At 40.4% G+C, this 22,355-nt stretch overlaps 1 protein-coding gene across 1 annotated transcript; it reads right to left on the bottom strand.

The window, feature by feature from the left end:
- Positions 1-1,250: 1,250 nt before the first annotated feature.
- On the bottom strand, positions 1,251-21,139 carry CIMIP6 (ciliary microtubule inner protein 6; the record flags this gene model as incomplete). Its single annotated transcript, XM_081155929.1, has 5 exons — positions 1,251-1,673; positions 2,493-2,608; positions 11,505-11,658; positions 17,699-17,906; positions 21,114-21,139. The coding sequence occupies 5 exons, from the start codon at positions 21,137-21,139 to the stop codon at positions 1,251-1,253; spliced, it is 927 nt and encodes a 308-aa protein (XP_081012055.1).
- Positions 21,140-22,355: the final 1,216 nt, after the last annotated feature.

Below are 22,355 nucleotides of genomic sequence, written 5' to 3'. Positions count from 1 at the left end.
AAAGCTTGCATTCTTATTGCTCCAATTACGGAGCATATCTATGCTATGGGAGACTACGCAGCTATTAAAATAATGAGGCAGTCTACATGCACCCACAAGGAAGGGTCTTCAGGGTATGTACTGATACACAAGTAAGTTCCCTATTTTGGAACAGGGACTTCTCTGTTGCATGAGTTTAGCCATATATTCGCTGGTTGCTCCATTTTATTCAGCATTTCAAGGTGTATGTAATGCCAGGGGTTCACTATTAGCCTTAATCTGCCATGTAAGGGCCACAGGGCCCCAGTGCACGAATATGCAATAATAGCATTCATTCATTTGCAGTCTGTTAAAATTTCTTTGGTGGAGGAGAGAGAGAGAAAGATACACCTGGTGTCTTATCAATTGTACAGATACTTTTCATGGAACTTTTGGGAGCTTGTAAGTACTCTTTTGGCAACAGAGGGATACTTTACCTACTTCTACTTGTACACAACATAACATAGCTTTTAGTAGATGCATTCTGGCACACCAAGTATACCAAATACAATAGCTGGTAGAATTAACCACACCAGACATATCTAAAAGAAGCAAAGGTTGAGTTAGTGCCAGAAATGATGTAAATAAAATAGAACACAATTTAGGAAATATTTTTATATTCTAAGTACCCATATGTCTTTGAATTAAGTGTGTGTGTGTGTTGTACTGGGAGAGATGTTTTTAGATTTTCACAGTCTTAAATACATATAGAGGGATTCAAAGTTTTAGAGTAAGGAAGAAATGTTAAGTTTACTGAAGAATATTGTCCTTAAATTGAAATTTTATTATAGTAATATTGATGATGTGATTACATTGATCACTGATTGATCAATGTGCATAATCTCATGTTCAATAACCTTACGAGGTCATTATTCTAATTTTACAGATGAGGAAACCAAGGTCTAGAGAGGTTAAGTAACCTACCCAAGGTCACACAGCAGAGCCAAAATTCCAACCCAGGTTTGTTTGATTCCAGAGCCATAACTAATGACTATCTAAAAGGGCCTTCTTCTAAAAGGTTAATAATATTTAATTACATTTATTTTTTGTGCAAAACAAAGTTGCTTTGTTCATAAATAATATGACTTAGAAATATGTCTCATAATCCATCACTCATTGGAGACCACTCTTAAAATTTTGGTATATTGTAATTATCTTTTTAAAAAATTCTCTCATTTATGTAAATTGTATGTTCTGAGGTTATTGATAAAAGAAAAAGCAAATGCAAGGGCCTATATAGTGATTCTGAAATTTCTCTGCATTCCAAAGATTACGTTTTTATCTGAAGAAGATAATTTATCCTGACTTTTTATTGGTGGAGTTGAAGGATTGTCCCTGGTGATCGGAGCATCTGCTGCAGTTGTTGGACAGACCTCTGCGATCTTCTCCCCTCTCTCGGGGCTTCTGGGGCATGCCTTGGCTGCTTCTCTGACGTCTGTTTCTGATAAGTGGGCTTTAGTCTCTAACAGCTCTTGGGAATTTTGTCGGCAGAGACCCAGTGAGATCATTTTGCTTTCCGCTGAATTTCCTTTCTCTGTTTTTTTGGACTGTTCTGATGAGCATGACCCTGGAGCATTCAGTAATACCTCTGTTCCCTTAGGAACTCTCGGCCTACTCCCTGGTTTTATCTCTGTCTGTACAAAAGCTCCATGTCGCTGGAAAGGAAAACAAAGTTGACATTAACCAGGGAACACAAGTTGCTGGAACTATGAACTGAATTCATGTGTTAGATCAAGTCCTGGTGATTCAGGCTCTCGTGTCTCTGCTTCTTCAATGGCTGTCACCTTAGTCCAAAACTGGAAACAGGAAACAGCAGCATAATGATTATTGGTGAACCTTTTAAACAAATTATAAAATAGGGTGCACCAGAAAATGAACAGAAAGGGGAAAGCAGGAAGTAAGTCAGAGAAGCAGCATCTTGTTATCTGTCGTTCTCAACTCTTATCGTTTGGATTGTATAGGACTGTTCACATCAAATTTCATTTCTTACTCTATAGGTTGCTACGGATACAGTAGAAACTACAGTTTATAGACATGAGGATTTATGATTGCACCCCAAATGTCTGTTAGTTCCAACAAAAGACTTAGTCGTAGTGAAATATGAAAACAAACATTTGTTTGTTCCAGCAATTGACTATCACATTTCTATTTGGCTTCATAAACCTCACATGCATCCCCCTGCAACACACACACAAGCATATCAAAAAGTTTATCAGATTGCTTTGCTATTACCTTAAGTGAATGATTTTAGTAATTTAAACCAAATTCTAAAGACTGTGATCCAAAATTATGACATCATTCCTTAGCTTTAACTATGGCGTGGTTGGGATTTTCACCCTTCTAATAAAAGGGTAAAACAGACCTTGCTTAAACAGACTTTGAGAAAGGTGATTAGGACTTGAAAAAGCTAAAGCTCTATCGTGAGTATATCCCAACCTAAAGCAGTAAGTAACTGATTCTAAATACTGTCTCACCTTGCCCCAGATAGGCTCATTGGGAGTTTTCCTGGCATCATATTGGTGTATAAAAGAAATGCGCTCTTTAAAATTCTTTTGAAGTTCTGTGGGTGCATCAGGACAAGCAAGTGGAACTAAGGGAAAAAGAGATTCGTGAAGTCAGGACAAAAATTTGATTTGTGGATGGATATAAAATCCGCATTCATAATATTCATGCTAATATTCAAAAATATTCATAATATTCAAAAATGCTAATGAAGCTGTTCTTTTAAGTATAGAAGGTTACTTACACACATCTAAATAATAAATATAATGGGTTCAGCATTCTTTCTCTATGAAAGGAACCAAATCAAAACAACCAAATTTGCCCCACATGTGGAATTACTAGTAATTTAAAAAACTAATATTAATGCAATAATGGTTTTCAAAATCTGTTAGATACACTTCTTGCTCAAATACCAACCAAAGTTTTGGGAAGAGCTTAAGTACAATATATTTTTCAACTTATTTACTCCTAAAAAGGCTATGAGAAGTTTATGCATAAGTTGCTCCCAGCTAGCACCAACAGAACGAACTGGAAGACCCTGGGGCTGCTGCAGTTGCCATTGAAAACATAATTTTTTTCATTTCCCATAACAGAAGCTCTGAAAATTTGCAAGAGTATTAAAACCTGACTTTTAAATAATCTTTCAATCTGGGTGGTGGGCATATAGTGTTTTTATATTGGTCTCTCTACTCTATATTTAATATTTTAAATAATTTTTAAAACTCACTTTATTTTTAGCATACAAGGTTATGTAAGGAGTCAGGGTAATTCCCAATTTAGTGGCATAAAATTCTGTCAAGCCAAAAATTAAAAAATACTTTCTTTTGTAAAAAATATGTACATAAAACGTTATGTACACCTACCATATCTATGAAATGATAATGAGAGACTGATAACAATGGGTTTGTATGGAGAGAATTAGCCGACAGAGGTGGATTCAGTTTCACTGTATATTCTTTTGTACATTTGAATTTCGCACTGTATGCATGTATTAACTGTTAAATATAAACTTAAAATTGTTTTGTTTATTTTTTCCATCACCATTTATCCCTCCAATACCCTCTTCCACCTCCCCTGGCCCCCTCCCCCTGCAGTCACCACACCATTGTTCATATCCATGAGTTCTTTCTCGCTTTATTTCCTTTCAATCATGCCTTTAAAATTAGGGAGGATGCACAGGAAGGAAAAATATGTTAGTAAATTCACCTTTATTAAGCATGCATGAATTCAGTTCAATATTCAGACATTAATATAAATTAATGTTACTAGCAAGATTGATGAGTGTTCACATATATATTACATGATATGAAATGGCAATCTTCTCCCAGTTAGTAGGTAAAACATACTAAATGATAACATATTCTTGATTTCTAATTGAGATCAGATATTCAAAACTCATTTTCTACTCAATCATTACCTTTCTTTTAGGATTTGCTAGCACACAAAAGAACAGCAGGTGCCAAAGATTTAATAAAAATTTGTGGACAACTATGACATTGAGAAAATTCTAACCATAACATTTTTTTCCCCACCAATTGGGAAAAAACTACCAGTTTTGGGTGAATGCCTTGGTCCAGCTCACAGAACATTAGTGTTTTCAGAAACACAGTTTGGTAACTTTTTGAATAAAATAAAGCAGCTCTAAATTTAGGCTTTAATGTGGGGAAGGGGGGGCATTAATGAAGTATTCCAAGCACAGGCTTTGGGATAAGACAAACATATTCTCAAATTCGTCTCTACTACATTTCCTAGCTGTGACTTTGAACAAAATCACTTTACTTCATTGAGATTCATTCCGTCCTCTCTAAAAATAGGGATAATAATTTGCTTTCAGAATTGGGAGGATAAAGACAAAATCTCTAAGATGCCGGGGTAAAATTAGAGAGGGTATTCAAAGTTAGGCAGGGTCCAACTCTCTGGTATCCTGACAAAGGGCAAGCCATGGAAGGGAGCAGAAGCATGAATCTGATAATTCTCTAAGGCTTTAGTGAACTACTATGAAGGTTTGGTGGCAGCTTGCTGGAGGGTAGGGAGGTCAGATGCAGCCAGTACAGAATAGGGTCGGGAAAGCTTTTGAAATCTGCTCTTGGCTTTCCCCTACATTGCCTTGGGCAGAAACTGTCTAGCCATCTGTTGTCAATTTAGTGACATCAGAATAGCACAGAAATCCCTCTAGGGTAAGAAGATGATAATAAAAAGGGGGGGTGGCTATGCATCCCCATTGGGCATTTCCTCCTGGATTCCCCTAGCAACCATCAGTGCTGGGAGATTAAAAATACCAGGAGATTGCCTTCTCTTGGTTATGCCTCTTTTTAATATTTCTATTAAAGGGGAAAGAAGTGGAGTCCTGACTTGAGGACTGGTCTAGAGAAGTGACAACAAATGGAGATGGTCAAAACTGGTTTTGCAGGGACTGGTACTCTCCAGCCTGACCCTTATTTTTTCCCTGAAATTCAATGGGAGGCACACAAGCCAGATCTTGTCTTTAGCCTTTGACTACACAGGATTGCCAATTCTCCTCAGGGAACACGACCTAAGATAAACTAGATGGATGCTATAAAAGAAAGACAACAAAATTTAAAATACATGCTATGTGAAGTATCATTACTAGAATCTGTACAGTAAGAATTTAAATAAGCATAACTTATATGCTTTTAAAGAATTTAAATAAGCATAATATGACAGATATAGAAGATCTTATTAATATGAAGCAAGAATTAGAGGCCATAAAAATCACATGAAATATTAGAAATAAAAATATAATCATTAAAATAAAAAGTAAAAAATGAGATAAATAACAAGATTCATGAAGTAGAAAATCAGATTAAGAAACTCTCCCAGAAGGCAGGAGCAAAGGATAAAAAACAAAAATATAAAATAGAAGCTAAGAGACATGGACAGTAGAGGCACCAACACTAGAATCAAGGAGACCTAGAAGGAAAAAGAAGGAAATATTTGAAGAAATAATAATGATAAATATCCAATAATTAAAGTTCAAAGACCTCAGATTGAAAGGGCTCACAGAATATACACAGGTAGCAGGGCCAGGAGTAAGTGAGGCAGGTGAGGCCCATGGGATGCAAAATTTAAGGCGGCACTTGCATGATCCTGGGAGTGAGTGCCTCCTTAAATTTGAACCCTAGGTTTCTTACTCGCCTCACTCTCCTCCTAGTCCTGCAGGGTAGATAACAAAAAATTCACATCTAAGACAGTTATAGAGAAATTTAAGGTCATCAGAGACAAAGAAAAATTCTAAATGCTTTCAAAGAGGAGATGCAGCTTTATATCAAATTTCACAGCAACTTTGGACACAATGAAAACTGATTTAACATTTTTAAAGTATTAAAGGGAAAATAACTTTAAGCCTAACATTGTTATACCCAACTAAACTATCATTTAACTGAAGCCTAAATAAAAAATATTGGGAGGTTAAGAAGGCCTCAAAATATTTCCCCCTAAAGCAAGCCTACTTTGAAAAATTCCTAGAGGAGGAACTCAAGAATAGAAATAAATCAAGGAGGGTGCCTAAGGTATGTAGAAGAAAATAAAAATTTTTGTTTCTTTAAAAAGACAAAGACTAAAGAACAGAAAAATAAGTATTATACCCATAACAACTCAGAACTAAAATTCTGCTGTTTAACATATTAATGGAGAGTCTGGTGAATATTATTTAAAAAAAGAAAATAGTAGTATAATGATTTCAAAGGAAAAGAAAAGCTCATTATTTGTAGGTGATATAATTACCTAAATAAAAAGCCAGTAGAATCAACAAATTATGAGAATAAGGTTGCTGGAAGGTAAGCAGATAAGTATATAAAAATCAAAAGCATTTTTCTATAATAACAGTAACCTACTAGAAAACAAAATGAAAAATAAGATGCATTCTCTGTAGGAACAAAAACTATATAGTATAAAGTTTCTAGAAATTAACAAAGAATTCAGAATCTCTCTAGAGAAAAATTTTAAACTTTTAACTTAAAAAAGTAGAACTGAGTAGACTTTCCATACATTTGAAAGGGGATAGTATGTCACTACAAAGGTGACAATTTTCCTAAATTAATCTATAATGTCAATACAACCCAATAAAGTTCTAGCTGGATATTTTGAGGAATGTCATGAATTCAAAGTTTAAATAGAAAAATAAAGGTCCATAAATAGAGTGGTCAACTCTGAAAAGGAAGAGCAAAGAACAGGAACTTTCCCTATCACATATTTAGACAAACTGAAAATCCGTATAATGAAAACACTTCAGTACTGACCAACTGAAAATGAAACTAAGGAACAGAGCTCAGAGACAGACCCATTTATATAGTGAACCCTAGCATACAATGAAGGATGTCCTACATAGCAACAATGGGAGTGTAGATTGTTTAGTAGATGGTATCCAAAAATCTTTACTCCATGGAGAAAAATGGAATAGGTCCTCTTATTTAATACTGCACATAAAGGTGGAATCTAGGATTAAAGACATACTTATGGAAGGTAAAATTATAAAATCAAGAGAAGAAAATATAGGAGAAAATTTTTGTGATCTAAGGGTAGGAAAACTCATGAAAAACAACCAATGAACAACCCATAGTTGATAAACTTGATTACATCAAAATTTAGGATTCCTGTTCAATGAACAACACCAAAGCTAATAGATAGTAAAATGGGAGGAAATACTTGTAACATGAAAAGTAAAAGGGATAGGATATCATTTATTTCATGCATTAAAGGGGGGCAATTTAAAGACATTTTCAGACAAAGAAAGGTGAAGAGTTGGCCATTCCTAAACTCTCACAGAAAGAACTATTTAAGGGTATTATAGTAGTCTGTTACATTAGTGGCCCCAATGAATCAGGCATCCGAGTATTCACATCCTTGAACTGTCCCCTCCTCGTGAATATGGACTGGCCTTGTGATTAGCTTTAACCAATAGGATTTGGCAAGTAATATGGTGCCAGTTCCAGGCATAAACCTTCAGAAAGCCTTGCAGCTTCTGCTTTTGTGTTCTTGGGAGTCTTGAGCTGCTATGTGAGAAGTCCAGCTACTCTGCTGGAGAAATCACATGGAGAGACCACATGGAGATGAGAGGCCCAATCATTCCAGTGGCCTAGCTGAATCCAATCCTGAGACAACCTGCCAACTGAATGCAGCCACACGAGCACCCACCAGTAAGACCAACGGAGGAACTGCCCATCTGAGCCCAGTCCAGGTTGCAGAATCATGAGCAAATAAAATGATTGTTCTTTTAAGCAACTAAATTTTGGAGTGCTTTGTTATGCAGATAAAAAATAGAAATATTTCAGAAGAAAGTCAATTAAATCCATTTAAATGCATCATTTTTATATAGTAATCTAGAACCACTCAGAAGCTCAAAAAATAACAAAAAAATGTCTTCATGGGGACTAATAAAAGGAGAGGAAAGGTAATCTGAGCTATTACAGAGAGAAATTCATTACCCAGACATTATGCCTGTCAAAATTGGACATAACTGCCATGTTCATTTCTGCAAATATATGAGATTTTTAAAGAAGCCCACAGCAGTGAAGGACATCTAAGTGGGAAAACATCAAAGAAGATATTCAAGTTCTTAATGGTTACTCTACATAAGAATTCAAATTGGACCCAAACTAATTACTTAAAAAAGAAGCCTTGTTAGATGAGGCTTACGAAAAATGAGGCAAAGTCTATGAAGAATGTTTGAAATCCACTCTCTGTTTCTTAGAAACTTGATCTAATTAAAATAGGAATTTTCTAAACAAGGCTACAACAAACAAGTTGGTATCTAGCCATCTATATTTTATCAACAAGGTCAAGATTTATTCAAATACAGAACTTACTCCTCATATCGGAGGAAACTTAGAAGTTTTTACTTTGAGAAATTTTCTTAACATTTTGTTTGTGCCTACTTAAAAAAATGCGTAACATTTTTCCATTAGAAATCCCATTCTTCTAAATAGTTTATTTTGATCTTATATAAAAAGATTATTAATGTAAAAATAATAGTACAGATTTTCAAAATATAGTGAAAAAACACAAACTTGAACATAACTATAGCAAGAAATTGTTATGTTACCCCTTGGTGCAAAAAAAAGCAACACAAACTAAAACCTAGTTTAGAAAATGGTTTTTACCACTGTGTCTGAATTTGAAATTCAAAAGAATGTTAAAATGTCAAGTAATCAATAAACAGCCCAAGTTTCATTTAAATATGAAATACCTCCCTCACAAATTAGATCAGCCTTTCCAATTTATAAAGCTTTATTACATAAAACCAAGAGTGAATATTTATTCTTACAGGGACTCGGATATGATGGAATGTAGACATTTGTTGAACTGACTGTGGATGGCAGCCAGGAAATTGCGTGGTGGTACAAGACATAAAGGGCACTTTCACTGTCAGCACAAGATGAAATGCCAAAGACCAGGCATAATTAAGTGGGTTGATGGAACAGAATGACTATGAGATGACTTATAATTGGCATTAATGCATGTTTTTATACACATTTTTATGTCCACATGCATAATCTGGCACATACAGACTAGTTTATATACATACTTCAGAATGTTACATTAAAATATTTTCTTTTAAAATCATCTTTATCTAGTATCCAAATACCATCTGACATATGAATAAATTGCAGGCCTATATTGGTGTGTATGTTAGTTTAAATTACATTATAACTTTAATCTGTTGGATAATATGCATTTATCATTAAACTAATCAATAAACATTGAGTCTGAGCATTGTGCTAGGACCTGAGATACAATAATGATCTTGGCAATGAGAAATACCGATAAAAACAGAAGGAGAAGGGAGAGGAGGGAGGAGGGAAAGCAGGCAGGCAGGCAAGCGGAGGGAGAAAAGATGTCCATGCCAGGTTCCCAAGCTAGGTTCCAACTCAGCACCTAATTCAGTACAGTGCAATCATCAATAATAGAAATGGCTACTATTCGTTGTCTGCTATGTACTAAGTAGGGTGGTAGGCACTTTATTTCTCAGGACAAACAACGAGAAGTAGCTGGGGAATGTAAAGGAGCAGGGTGGTCTCTATGTTTGTAGAAGGTCCTTCTGACGATGGCGTGGAAAACAAATTTTGGAGAAAGGAAGGAAGCAGGAGAGCCGTGGCCGCACTACATTGGTAAGAAGATTTGGGGTCTATTTTGAAGATTTGCTGATGGATTGGATGTGGAAGGTAGGGAGTTCTGGACTGACTTCTAGATTGGCAAAACTGGAGCGTCTGGGGGAACATAAGTGGCACTTACTGAGAGGGGAAAGACTGGGGGGACTGGGCCTGGATGGGGGACAAGACGCTCTAGTCCCCCTGTGCTGTGGGGGAAGATGAGCTCTCCAAGAAGAGGCGCTAGGTAGGCGGCTGGCCGTGCAGCCTTGAAGCTCAGTGAGAGGCCAGGGCTGGAGAGGAAACTGGTCCTTGTGTTAGCTCCTTTGACCTTAATCTCCTATTCCTTGTGTCATCTACTTTGGGTGGTATCTCTTGAGTGCTCATGTTAAATAATGATAATAGCACCCTTCTCTTCTACTTTCCATCCTCTGTCAACTGTATATTTACTCTTCTTGTCAAGGCAGATAATATAACTCCGTTCTGTAACCATATTTAAATTTTCCATATTGTGTTTATAAATTGATGCCAAAAGTTGAGACTTGCTAAATAGCATTTACAATATAATTGAATTTTTTTCACTTACGGTCCAAATATTGTTCCAGGACTACATTTCTTTCCTAGCGGGTCCAATGCCCAGTGCCACTTGGGGAAAAAAAGGTTTTAGTGTCCATGTCAAAGAATCCTCTTTTCTAGGTTAAAAAATTATTTCCCCTGAGACCTCTGAAGACATCAACTACATTGTGCTCCTGTCTCAGTGCAGCTCCATTCCATATTCACTCACTCCGTCGATGGTGACTTATTTTTTTCTTTATGGAATCTTCTCTTTATAACTGTTATTTTGCAATTTCACAGTGATAGGTAGGTGTGTATCTTTCTCTCTTCGTACTTCAAAGCACTTAGTAGACCCTTTTATATAAGTCGGGAAACTTACTTTTACTCTAGAGGCTGTGAAGAGCACTGGTTATTATTACAGGTGCTGGAGTCAGACTGAGTTCAAATACTGATTGTTTGCTGTGTGACTTTGGGCAAGTTATTTAAATTCTGTGCTTGCTTTCTTATCTGAAGAATGAGAGTATTAACTGTATTGCTACCCTGTTCTGTAGGGTTGGTGTGAGAACTGAATGAGTCAATAGAAAGTTCCATAAAAGTTCTGGCAAATCGTATGTTCTCAATGAATGTATTGTATTGATAATTACCTCGCCTTTGATTTTACCCTTTTCATTTCTGGAGCTCCAGAGAGGTTGGACCTTCTAGACTGATTCTCCATTTTGCTTTTATTGTCTCATATTTTCTAGTTGTTTTGTTGCCATTGTTTTATGCTCTGTGGTGCTTCCTTAAGTAACCTCTGGTCCCCCCCACCCACTTTTCCTTCCAGTACGCCTGCTGATGGAGCCTGCCTACCGCTTTGGGGCTTTGGCAGGCAGATCCACTCATCTCGGCTGCGTCTCCTGTATATTCTAGGCCTGTTCTTCTTTGCTTGCTCTTATCCATGAACAGGCTTCCATTTTTACATTCCAGAAAGTTCTTCCTTACATTCTCTTTACCTTTATATATAATATTGCCTCCTATTTTAATAGTTACAATTTAAAAAATTTGGTGGCAATAAAAAGCAGACTGCTACTAAGTTTCTGACTTGGAGGCTGGTGTTTACTGATCAGTAGACTTTTTATGATGTTATATTAAAAGTGTTTGGAGATAAGCTGTGCACCAGGAAGGGATAAAGAACAAACTTGTCAAGGGCTGCGCTTGCTGTATGTGTATTTTGAACTCCTATAGAGAAGTTTTCTCAGGAGGTGTCAGCAGATCCAATATATCCTAAGTTGATAGGAGTAACCTGAGATCATAGAGAAGAGGTGTTACCACTGCTAACCTTACCTATTCCGCAGGAAGGCTTTTGCAGCTTGCTGTGTTTGACTGGAAAAACCAGGGGACATGTTGGTTTTTGAAAGTCACTCCTCTGGGTGCTCTTAGTGTCATAAGGTGGTTGGAAGTGATGTTCAGGTTCTTCACCATGGGACAACCAGTCACCCTTTATGGAAAAAAATTGGAAACACAAAATTGGATACTGTAGGACATTTTCATATGCTTCTTAATGTCCTTGAATATTCAGTAATTTGATTCCACAAGCCATTGGATATTCTAGTACTAGAAGTTCTGAAATCTAAGAATATATTTTCACAAAGACTGTATTTCTTAAAAGACACCTAAAAATGAAATATATATTTTTTAGCTAAAATACGGATGCTAAATTCTTAAACTACCTTCTATTAACAGATGGAGTTATAAAAATGAACAAAATAGTTATATTCCTGTTTTATACAATTTTATTATATATGTACACATGTATGTATATATATAGATATTAAACACAATTTAATCTGAAATTTTTGTACACTTTTCATTATGATAATACAAATAATGTATTATCATTTGAGATGGTGGTTTTCAAAGCTTTTTATCCTTGACCCACACCATGAAATATACTTTATGTCCTGCAGGAGGACACAACACATACACATACATAAACTAAAACAGTATCACAAAACAGTGCTTATTATGTGCAGTGCAGTGACTACTTTTCTATTTCATTGCTTTCCTCTTCCATTTTACTTCACAATGCCTGTTGCAACCCACAGTGACTTATAACTCACTAATGACTGCTTGAAAAACTTTGTTCTGAGTGGAAATATTTCTGATGTTACTGAATTTTTTTTATGATGAAACCTGACCTGGGTACACAGGGAAGGGAGAACTGATAGGTTCTTATTAGCACATATGACCATTTATCACGTAGAAGCTGAGAAAGCTGGGAGAAAATTCCCTACAGTTACTCGACTTAATTCTGACTCAAATGTTTTTTTTGGAAACTGATGGATCAGGTAGAAGTAAGAGAACCTTGAGAGAAGGCAACTGTGACACCTAAGAGTTCTTGGGTATTATTAGAGAATGACACCTTAGGTATAATCAAACACCTACCTTAGCTTTAAGAAAGGAGATGAGCCTTTTTAAAAAATCAGCTATGGTTCTGTAGTCAAAGACTTCAAAAATATGATCAAGGGGGATGAATATGAGATTATTATAAGTAAAACCCTGACAATGCAATTGAAGCTACATTGATATAAAAAACAAGAGGCATCTAAAGACAACTGTGTGGCTGCATGGGGAGTCAGCTTTGACATGAGCTTAGTTTCTGAAGACAGGCATGTATAAAAGAGGGGCACACTATCGAATTCGAAAGAAATGATTTGATGCAGTCAACTTATCAGGAGATTGTAAAGAAGCTTAAATAGAAAAAATTCATGAATATGCTAAAGGCAGCAAAAATAGGGTTTTTCGGGATGGGGGGTGTGAGGGGGTGGGAATTCTGTTGTAGTAAGAAATCAAGGAAAGGCTAAAGATCTGGAGAAGAGTACGCTCTTCAGAACTTATAGTCAGACCTACTCAACTTTAGGTTCTTTGTTTAAGGGAAATTATCTTCAAACTGAAAAAGTTGGGATGAAGAGGCATAGTTGAAGAGACAGTTGGACCTCACTTTGCAACTTGAAATGAGCTCCAGCCTTCAGGACAATGACTAATTGTAACCAGAGGTAATGAGTAAGTTTGCAGAGATCAAAGACATGTAGGAAGTACAGGATTTTGGAGAACAGGAGAGACCAGCTGCCTCATTTTTCAGAATGGGTTAAAGGTGAATTACAAAGAATAAAATTACTTGATGTAAATCCTAGGAATTCTAGAGCAGATTACTAAACAGATGGTGTCTCCTCACTATCTGGCTGAAAGTAGTCACTTCTTACTGTTGTAAGCATGCCTGGCTGTTGCAGCTCCATGACTATGATAGTGCTCGTTAAGCCCAGATGTCTAGGACGTCCAGGCCTTCTCTCACTCTCACCACAAGTCTATGGAGGTAGGTACACCCACTTTACAGATGAGAAAACTGCTGGCAGATTAAGTAACCACAGTTCAAACCCCTGCCCATCTGTGCAAGCCTCTCATTACCCTGCCACATCGTCGTATCAAATCTGCTGCAAAGCCAGATGAGCACACACTTACTTAAATTATTTCAAAAGTAAAAATAACTGGATGCTAAGTGAGGGTCCTGAGAAAGATATATGATAGGCTTCAAGGATTGCACTTAATATCATCTTTTGTTGACCAGAAACTTATTTTGCTAATACCCAGGAACTGGGAAATTGATCCTGGGATAAGTGAACCACTAGGAAATACCTGGCAGCCCTCATTTTTTTTCTCAAACCAGAGTGTAATGCAAAAACTATCTTTAAGTGAGAGATACTGATTCACCTTTCAAGGAGAATTCTTTTGAATTTAGAATTTTACCAAAATGGACTCCTGAGTTCCACAAAGGAAATAAGGAATAGTTTTCCCTAACATGTGATTAATGACTGTGAGACCCCCATAGTTGGAGAAAATGTCCTGATTAGTGTTGTCAGTTGGATGAATTCTCACTTCAGTAGGATGAAATCCTACAGTTCAAAAAATGTTTTTATCGTTTCTATTTCTGGAGTCTGCCCCATCCCTGAAAAGTCTGGTTTGTTCCTGGAAGAGGGGATGTGTGTTTGCACCCATTCTTAGGTGCTTGCCTTTTTGGTCCAAGCACTTGCTTATAAGAGATTAGGATTAAAGATATAGGTGGAGGCTTGTTTTTTCTTTCATCTTGTGCTAAAAAGAGAGACTGCAAATTTACTTCCCTGTCTACTGTCGCTTACATTGAATTGTGAGGGGTTGACACGGAGTTATGCTGAGCTATGTCAATCTGAATTCCTCTAGTGATTGTTTTGTCTCGGCTTTGGGAATCAGACCACATCAGGCAGATGGTAGAAGGAGATTTGCCTAAAAAAGATAGTTCCAAGTTCAAAACTTGGGACCCAAGGAGAGAAGGAAATCCTTCCTTCCTGCCCAAGGCCTGTCTCCTTTCCTGCCCCAGGATGACAGTTACTGGGGTTCCATGGTAGGGAGATGGCTGGAGATTCCTGATGACGAGGCTGCTGTTAGCCTGGCCCCTGAAGGACCTCAGAGCCATTGCATGAATCCCTTAGCCGCATTTGGAAACCACTGTGAAGCAGTCTATGTTATACCTGTGTTATCCCTAAGCCTTTAGTAACGCGTTAAGAGGCATTACTTATTTTCCATTCTTTGGGAAATTAATGGAGAATCCTCAGTAGTAAAAGCGAGACATCCTGGAAAAACCAGTTAAAAGAAGCAAGAGGTAAGCTGAGCTCCACATCAGCAGCCACACTGGCCTGGCCAGGAGAGCTGGCGTGGTGGTGAGGTGTGGAACATAAAATCACACTTGAGGGATTCCTGGGGAAATGTGGACTTTTAATAACACCTTACACATAGACAATCACGCTTTACTCGTAGAGCTTAGTGGCTTTAAAAAACTGAAGTGCTATCACAAACACTAGAGTTATAGTCTGAGCTCATCTCTAGTAGATACCAGGAGTGCTGACAAATCTTTTAAAGCAATTTGTAACACCCCCAATTAGTGATTCCTAAATTGTGTTCTGTAGAACACCAGTTCTGCACCATATTAATAGGTGCTACATAAAAGAGGTTTCCATAGTTAAATACTGGGAAAGATTGAGATAAGCAAAGTTAAACAAGCTTACTACGGGATTTCTCAGAACCTTTATGTACTAATGTGAATTGTGAAGCTCAGAGAAAGGTAGATAAAAATACAGCTTAAAAATATATATATTTGACTTTGGAACTTTATTTTATTAAGCATATAAGTAAGGTCTAGTGCTCTGAAAAGTACACCTTGGGGAAAAAAATCCATTTTGGAAAGCAGTGTAATCTCTTTTAAAATACCAATATTTAAAAATACAAGACCACTAAGCTAGTTTTCATTGGGAGTGACTAAGCTGAGCACCTTTTTACTCCTGCTAGCACCACCAATTTCATGTCCCCAGGTAGAACTGTGTAATGAAATGATTATTTCATTTAAAAACCTTGCAAATAAATACAATCAACCAATCTGGTGTTCTAAAGATATTATCTTGGCAAAATACATGAGACAACAAATATGTCCATTTAAATATTTAGGCAACTTTATTTTCTTTACTCTTATTTTAAAGCCAGCAGTACTATAAACCAGTTAGGTTTTTATTTTTAAAAACCAAGCTAACTTTTAAAAAGAAATGTGTCATCTAAAATAAAAAACAAACTTTGCAAGTATGTGAAGAGCACTTTTTGTTACTCTTTGGATACTTGGAAATTAGCACATTTACGGGTTTTTATTGCTGCTGTTTTTGTTTTCTAAATTATGAACACTACCTTCTCACAAGAATCAAGCACACCATTAACTCTGAGGCACCCTCAGTCTTTGTAACCCCTCATTCTTATCCACTGTCCACCTCTCAAAGGTCTGACTCATTTAGCTTTTAGCACTAACAAAACAAAGATTCTACTGCTACTCTGTCACCCAGTCTTGCTGACAGCAGCTCCTAACACTTATGTTCATTTATTTTTTCAAGAGACCTACAAATTAGGAGTAAGAGAAAATTATTAAATTTTGAAATTTTTACATTTCATATGTCTATTCTTAAACTAGCTTCTTTTCCTTAGTGTCTCCAACATAAGGATGGGTTCAGTTAGCAGCCTGGTTTAAATTCTATAGAGCCAGAACTCCATAGAGCTCAGGAGAATCAGTCATTAACGTTTATAAAACAAATGAGGACTTCAGTAACCTGGATTTCTGTACCATGCGTAATTTTCCCAGTGTATGCCTAGTGAATTTCTTTTAAATCCCAAATAATTTTTATAAAATAAAATGTCTTAAAACTGCCCTTGTAGGGGTTTATGCCCTGATATTAAAGCATATATGACTACAGGAATTCCTGCCTCAGGAAGATCTCACATCCACACCACAGTCTGCTGTTTTATAAGAACAGTTGATGTTATCATTGTAAAGAGAACCCTCTAAAAGCAATCTCCACTTCAACGTTAAATCACAGCTACACCTAACTCATAACTATATCCAACTTTACACGGCAAAAGGAACTTTGTGGCTGTGATGGAATTAAGGATTTTGAGAAGGGGAGATTGTCTCAAACTATCTGGTGGGTCTGATACAATCACAAGAGTCCTTAGAAGAGGTTAGGCAGGAGAGTCAGAGGGAGAGACGCGAAGATGCTTCGCTGCTGGCTTTCACCAAGAAGGAGCCATGAGCCAAAGAATGCAGGCAGCCTGTAGAAGCTGGAAACATTCTTAGAGCCTCATGAAGGAGCCAGCCCTGCCAATAGCCAATGAGGCTGATTTTAGACTTCTAAGCTCCAGAATTGCAGAGAATAAATGTGTGTTGCTTTAAGCTAGTGTTTAAGTGTGTGGTAGTTTGTCACAGCAGCAGTAGGAAATTAATACAATAAATTGTACCTCAACAAAACTGACTTTTAAAAAGATAATGGAACATATTTTAGTATAATAGTGAATTAAAAGTATGGTTTGGCTAAAGCAACAGTCCTGGGTCAGAGATATGACTATGACATTTGCTTACTATGTCATCTCAGACATGTTAATTTACTTTTTAGAGTATTTATCATCTGTAAAATATTTCCAGTACCTCCTAGAAATTATTGCACAGATTCAAGGATATAACACGTAAAACACTTAGCTCATTCCTAACACTTTGTACACTTTCAATAAATGGTAGATACTATCTTATAGAAAGTATCAAATTACTGAGTATCATGGGAAATTTTTATATTAGAATATGTCACAAATACAATAGAAGGGATTTCTTCAGCAACCTTCAAGCACTACTGTGTGGCTATATATATATGGAAGGAATCCAAATAATCATTTTTCTAGAATGAATATGGAATATATATATGCAGTATATGTGAAATATATGTGTGTGTGTATATGCACATAGTTTGTATGCAAAAGTTATCTGTGAGTACAGTTCCAGGTTACTGCTTTTAACTATTGGCTTACAAAAAGTATTAGTCTGAAGTATGTCACATTTAAGTAAGTCGCCTGTGACCAAATTATTCTGCCAAACAGCTTCTGAATCTAAATCTATATTTGTATATAATGAACATCTGTCCAACCTGATTTTCTGCCCCTTTTTTGGTATCTATGTAGGGAACTGGTTCATTGTATGTTCTTGCATTTGTGTCAATGAATTTAGCATAATATACACGTCCTCTCCTGACACATGGCTTTGAACATGGTATACTTTTTCTGGGTTCTTTTTCGTGTGTGAGCTCTTTTTTTTCGGTTAAATGCACTATACCAGCATCTTCTATTTTATGCTGTCTGAAAAACAAAATAACATAGTAAATTATTTATTACGATGAGCATTTCAGTAGAGAGTTATAATTACACAAAATAAGATTTAAATGTATTTCACGCACCAGTCAAGACAGTTGAGGCTTTATTAATAGTTTATAAGGGGCTTGTGCTATTCAGATTTGGAGGGTATCTTCTCATTTTAAATCATGTGAGATACAAGATTTGTGTTAGCAATGGTGATTCATTCCAGTACACTAGTGCAGTGTACGGACTCTCACTTGCTTGGAGTAGAGAAAGGGGAGTGATCTTATCATGCTTTCAAATCATATTTGCAGTATTTTGTGTGTGTGGTTGTTACATGCTAATCTTAACTCATCTTTAAAAGTTAGTTACCTAGTAAATTCACCATCTGGACAAAGACAACTATTTAACTTTAAAAGTTCACCTGGCAAACTTATAAAAGCTACCAAATAACCACTACTATTTATCAAAAAAAGTCCACTGTGCAGGAATCAGAATGATTCAATTTCTTTTCACTTTTTGCTTCTAATAACTACACTGGTACAAAAAAATGAAAGTTACTGACTTCTCTAAAATGTTAAAGAAATGTTTAGAAAGAAATAGTTTATGGAATTTTCTCCTTTTAAATAAGGAGTAATAGACATTATAAAAGGGAGTATTTAAATGTCATGTACTTGAAAAACAAAGGTAAGAATGAAATATATGAATTAGAACACTTTTATATAGAAGCTTTTACAATCAAAGCCCTGACCCATGGAAGGTGAGTGAATGAGTCCAAATTTATAGAGAAAGTGAATAATTCTGTTTAGTCTTATACATGGCCCTTAAATATAATCCCTACCTTACTTCAAACCAAAGCCAGGTCCATCTCTTTTATCAAGTCCTTTTTCAATTAAAACCCTCAAATGGCTTTCCATAGCATTTGCAATAAAATACTGCCTTAGCTCTGAGGTCCTGTGGGACCCTGCTCCACCTCCTGTCTTCAGTTGTACTCAAGCCTCTCTCCTCTCACTTCTCCAGCCAGCCCCCCTTCCTAGCCAGAATCCTTTCCTCCAAGGACCCGATTCCAGTACAAGCATATTGCTGGGTTACAACTACGAAAAGTAGGTGGCAAAACCTGATGTCAGAAGTCTACAGTGATGAATCAATCACAGTCTTTAAATAAATATTTATGTCTCTGGAAAGGTAATAGAAAAAAACCTTAGAAATGATTTATACTTTGCCGGTAATCAGTTTTTCCAAATCCTTTACAGAGAGCAATTTCTGTTGGGATGCAGGGAACTGGAATCCAAGGGTGCTGAGTGTTTGTGGGTGTTAGAGTAAGGGTTGGGAGTAAGGGTTGGGAGTATACGGCTAAAACAAAGCCAGAGTGAAACAATTCCAGAAGATTCTCTAGTAACAATAAATATTCTACTGGCTCCGAATATAAGTATATAATGATCTGGATGGTGGGTACCTAATGATGAGTGAAACACAGTCTTTGCCTTCATGGAATGTATCGATTAGTAAAAGGTATTTTTTAGCGTTTATCAAAAAGAAGTAAACAAAAACTAGGTACATCAATTATTAATTGTGGTGTTATGAAAGTGAACAAAATACTAAAAGGGAGACTACGTGGGGCAGGGAAGGGGAAATGCTCCTGAGACGGCTTTTAAGCTGAGACGTCAATGTTAGTGAGCCAGGTGCCCGGGAGCTGGGACTGAGGCAGTCCCGCAGCGGGAAGGCAGCGTGTATAAATACCGAGGGGACAGAGGCTGGGGGCAGGCGGGGGTGGCGAGAGCTGCATCTCTAAGTTCCCAGTGATGCTGGTCGGGGGGCCACCCTGAGAATCCCGGCAGATGAGGGCAAGGAGGCCTGTGTGGGGGAGCCGCAGACAGGCCGCGTCAGGAGGAAGGGGCAGGCTGTGTGGGCGCCTGAGCCACCCTGGAGCCCGGCTGTTCTCCGCAGGGGCGGGCTGTGTGGGCGCCTGAGCCACCCTGGAGCCCGGCTGTTCTCCGCAGGGGCGGGCTGTGTGGGCCCCTGAGCCACCCTGGAGCCCGGCTGTTCTCCGCAGGGGCGGGCTGTGTGGGCGCCTGAGCCATCCTGGAGCCCGGCTGTTCTCCGCAGGGGCGGGCTGTGTGGGCGCCTGAGCCACCCTGGAGCCCGGCTGTTCTCCGCAGGGGCGGGCTGTGTGGGCCCCTGAGCCATCCTGGAGCCCGGCTGTTCTCCGCAGGGGCGGGCTGTGTGGGCGCCTGAGCCACCCTGGAGCCCGGCTGTTCTCCGCAGGGGCGGGCTGTGTGGGCCCCTGAGCCACCCTGGAGCCCGGCTGTTCTCCGCAGGGGCGGGCTGTGTGGGCGCCTGAGCCACCCTGGAGCCCGGCTGTTCTCCGCAGGGGCGGGCTGTGTGGGCCCCTGAGCCATCCTGGAGCCCGGCTGTTCTCCGCAGGGGCGGGCTGTGTGGGCCCCTGAGCCATCCTGGAGCCCGGCTGTTCTCCGCAGGGGCGGGCTGTGTGGGCCCCTGAGCCACCCTGGAGCCCGGCTGTTCTCCGCAGGGGCGGGCTGTGTGGGCCCCTGAGCCCTCGCTGGAGCCCCGGCTGTTCTCCGCAGGGGCGGGCTGTGTGGGCCCCTGAGCCATCCTGGAGCCCGGCTGTTCTCCGCAGGGGCGGGCTGTGTGGGCCCCTGAGCCATCCTGGAGCCCGGCTGTTCTCCGCAGGGGCGGGCTGTGTGGGCCCCTGAGCCGTCGCTGGAGCCCCGGCTGTTCTCCGCAGCGGCCCGGGGGCCGTGACCCCCTCGCTGTGCGGACTCCCCCGGGGCGTGCGGAGGGGCCGCAGGGGCGCGGGGAGGGCGGCTGCTGCGCTGCCCGGAGAGGAGACGCTGGCACTTGGGCCGGGGAAGGGGCGACAGTGTCGGGCACTGGCGATTGTGGACCCCGGATGTGTTTCAAAGGTAAAGCCTACAGAATTCACCAGCAGATTAAATGTGGCCGTGTGAGGAGCGGGTGACTCAGGGCGACTTCAAGAATTTCAGGCCGGGCAGTGCCTGTGAGTCCTGACACACGGTAGGTGCCCCGTGAACAGCGCGTTTTAAAAAGTATCACTTGTAAGTGCTCGGCTACTCGAGAGGAGGCGGAGGGGGAGCGAGGGGAAAAGCCCTGACGCCTCACTGCCCCTTCCCCCGAAGGAGGAACGTGGTTTTGGGGAGGAAAAGTAGGAAGTCAGACGCCAGCACTTACTGGGGCTCGTCCTTCGGCTCCTCCATGGCCCCTAGGAGCCCTCACGAGGCGGCGAGGCCCTCACGGGCCGTGGGGATCAGCCCGGGCGGGGAAAGGGCGGCGGGAGCCCGGCGGGGACTCGGTGGTTGCTAAGCGACGGCGGCCTCGGGAGCGCGGCGGGGGCGGGGCGCGCAGGCGCAGGAACCCGACTCTGGATCTGGCGGGTCAGCCTGGTGCGGGCGGGTGCGGGCGGCGGCCGGGTGTCTGGGCTGCCTTCCCGGACCTACCCCGGGCTGGACACCCTGCCTTTGAACTTGGCCTTCACACACTCTGGCCCGGAAGGACCTTTGTCAGGCCCCACCCCACCCTCGGGAATCGGCGAGGGGGCGGCGTGCAGCCTCCCGTGGCCCTGGCGCCGGGGGCGGCCTGCTAGTGTCCCCGCGCCGCGGCCCCCGCACCGAGCCCGCGGGAGGGCACCCGGGGCTGGAGAAGCGCAGGCAGGCCGGGGAGAAGCGTGGCTCCCCGTGGACCATTCAGCACCGTGCAGTCACGACCCGCCGCTCCGCGGCCGCCTGGTCTGCGTGAGAAAGCTGGGCGCTGGCTGCTGGGGATCCTGACGAACCCCCCTCCCCGGCCCTGCGCGGGCGCTAAACTGGAGCGGGGCGCACTCGGTCCCGCCCCGAGACCCCCGCGGCGGGGCGTCTGCCGCACCCAGCCGGGCAGCACCGGGCGGGGCTGTTCCTGCGGCGCTTTCCAAAGAGCGGCTCCGGGAACAGCCGCTGATGACCTGCGGCCACCTTCTGGCCCTGGAATTTCTTACCTCATTTCACCATTGCCTCCCAATTTCCACTCACGGAGCCAAATGTCTTTGGCATCTGTCGTGGTAACATCTGACATTCTGTGACCCAGAGTCAGTATGTCTGTCTCTGTGTTTACCTTGGAGAGGTGAGGGCGAGCGGAGGTCGGGCCTAGGACCCGTTGTACATACCTGAGCTTAAGACGTGCGAGGAAGAAGCGTCTATGAACAGAAGTTTGGTACCTGGTTACCTAGACTCCGGAGTTGGTTAAAAAAGACTGGAATGTAAGGAGTGGGTGGGTAAACAAATAAGACTGTCTTACATACCGAATACAGTCATCCTCAGTTTCCCTGGGGGATTGGTTCCAGGACACCACCCCCTCCCCGGTCCCTCCCCCATACCAAAATCTGAGGATTCTCAAGTACGTTCCTTATATAAAATGACATCGTATTTGCAGATAACCTCA

This window comes from Miniopterus schreibersii (assembly GCF_964146895.1).
Source record: "Miniopterus schreibersii genome assembly, chromosome: 13".
NCBI lineage: Eukaryota > Metazoa > Chordata > Mammalia > Chiroptera > Miniopteridae > Miniopterus > Miniopterus schreibersii.
The sequence above is the reverse complement of the archived record's forward strand: the minus strand, read 5'-3'. Positions and strand labels throughout refer to the sequence as shown.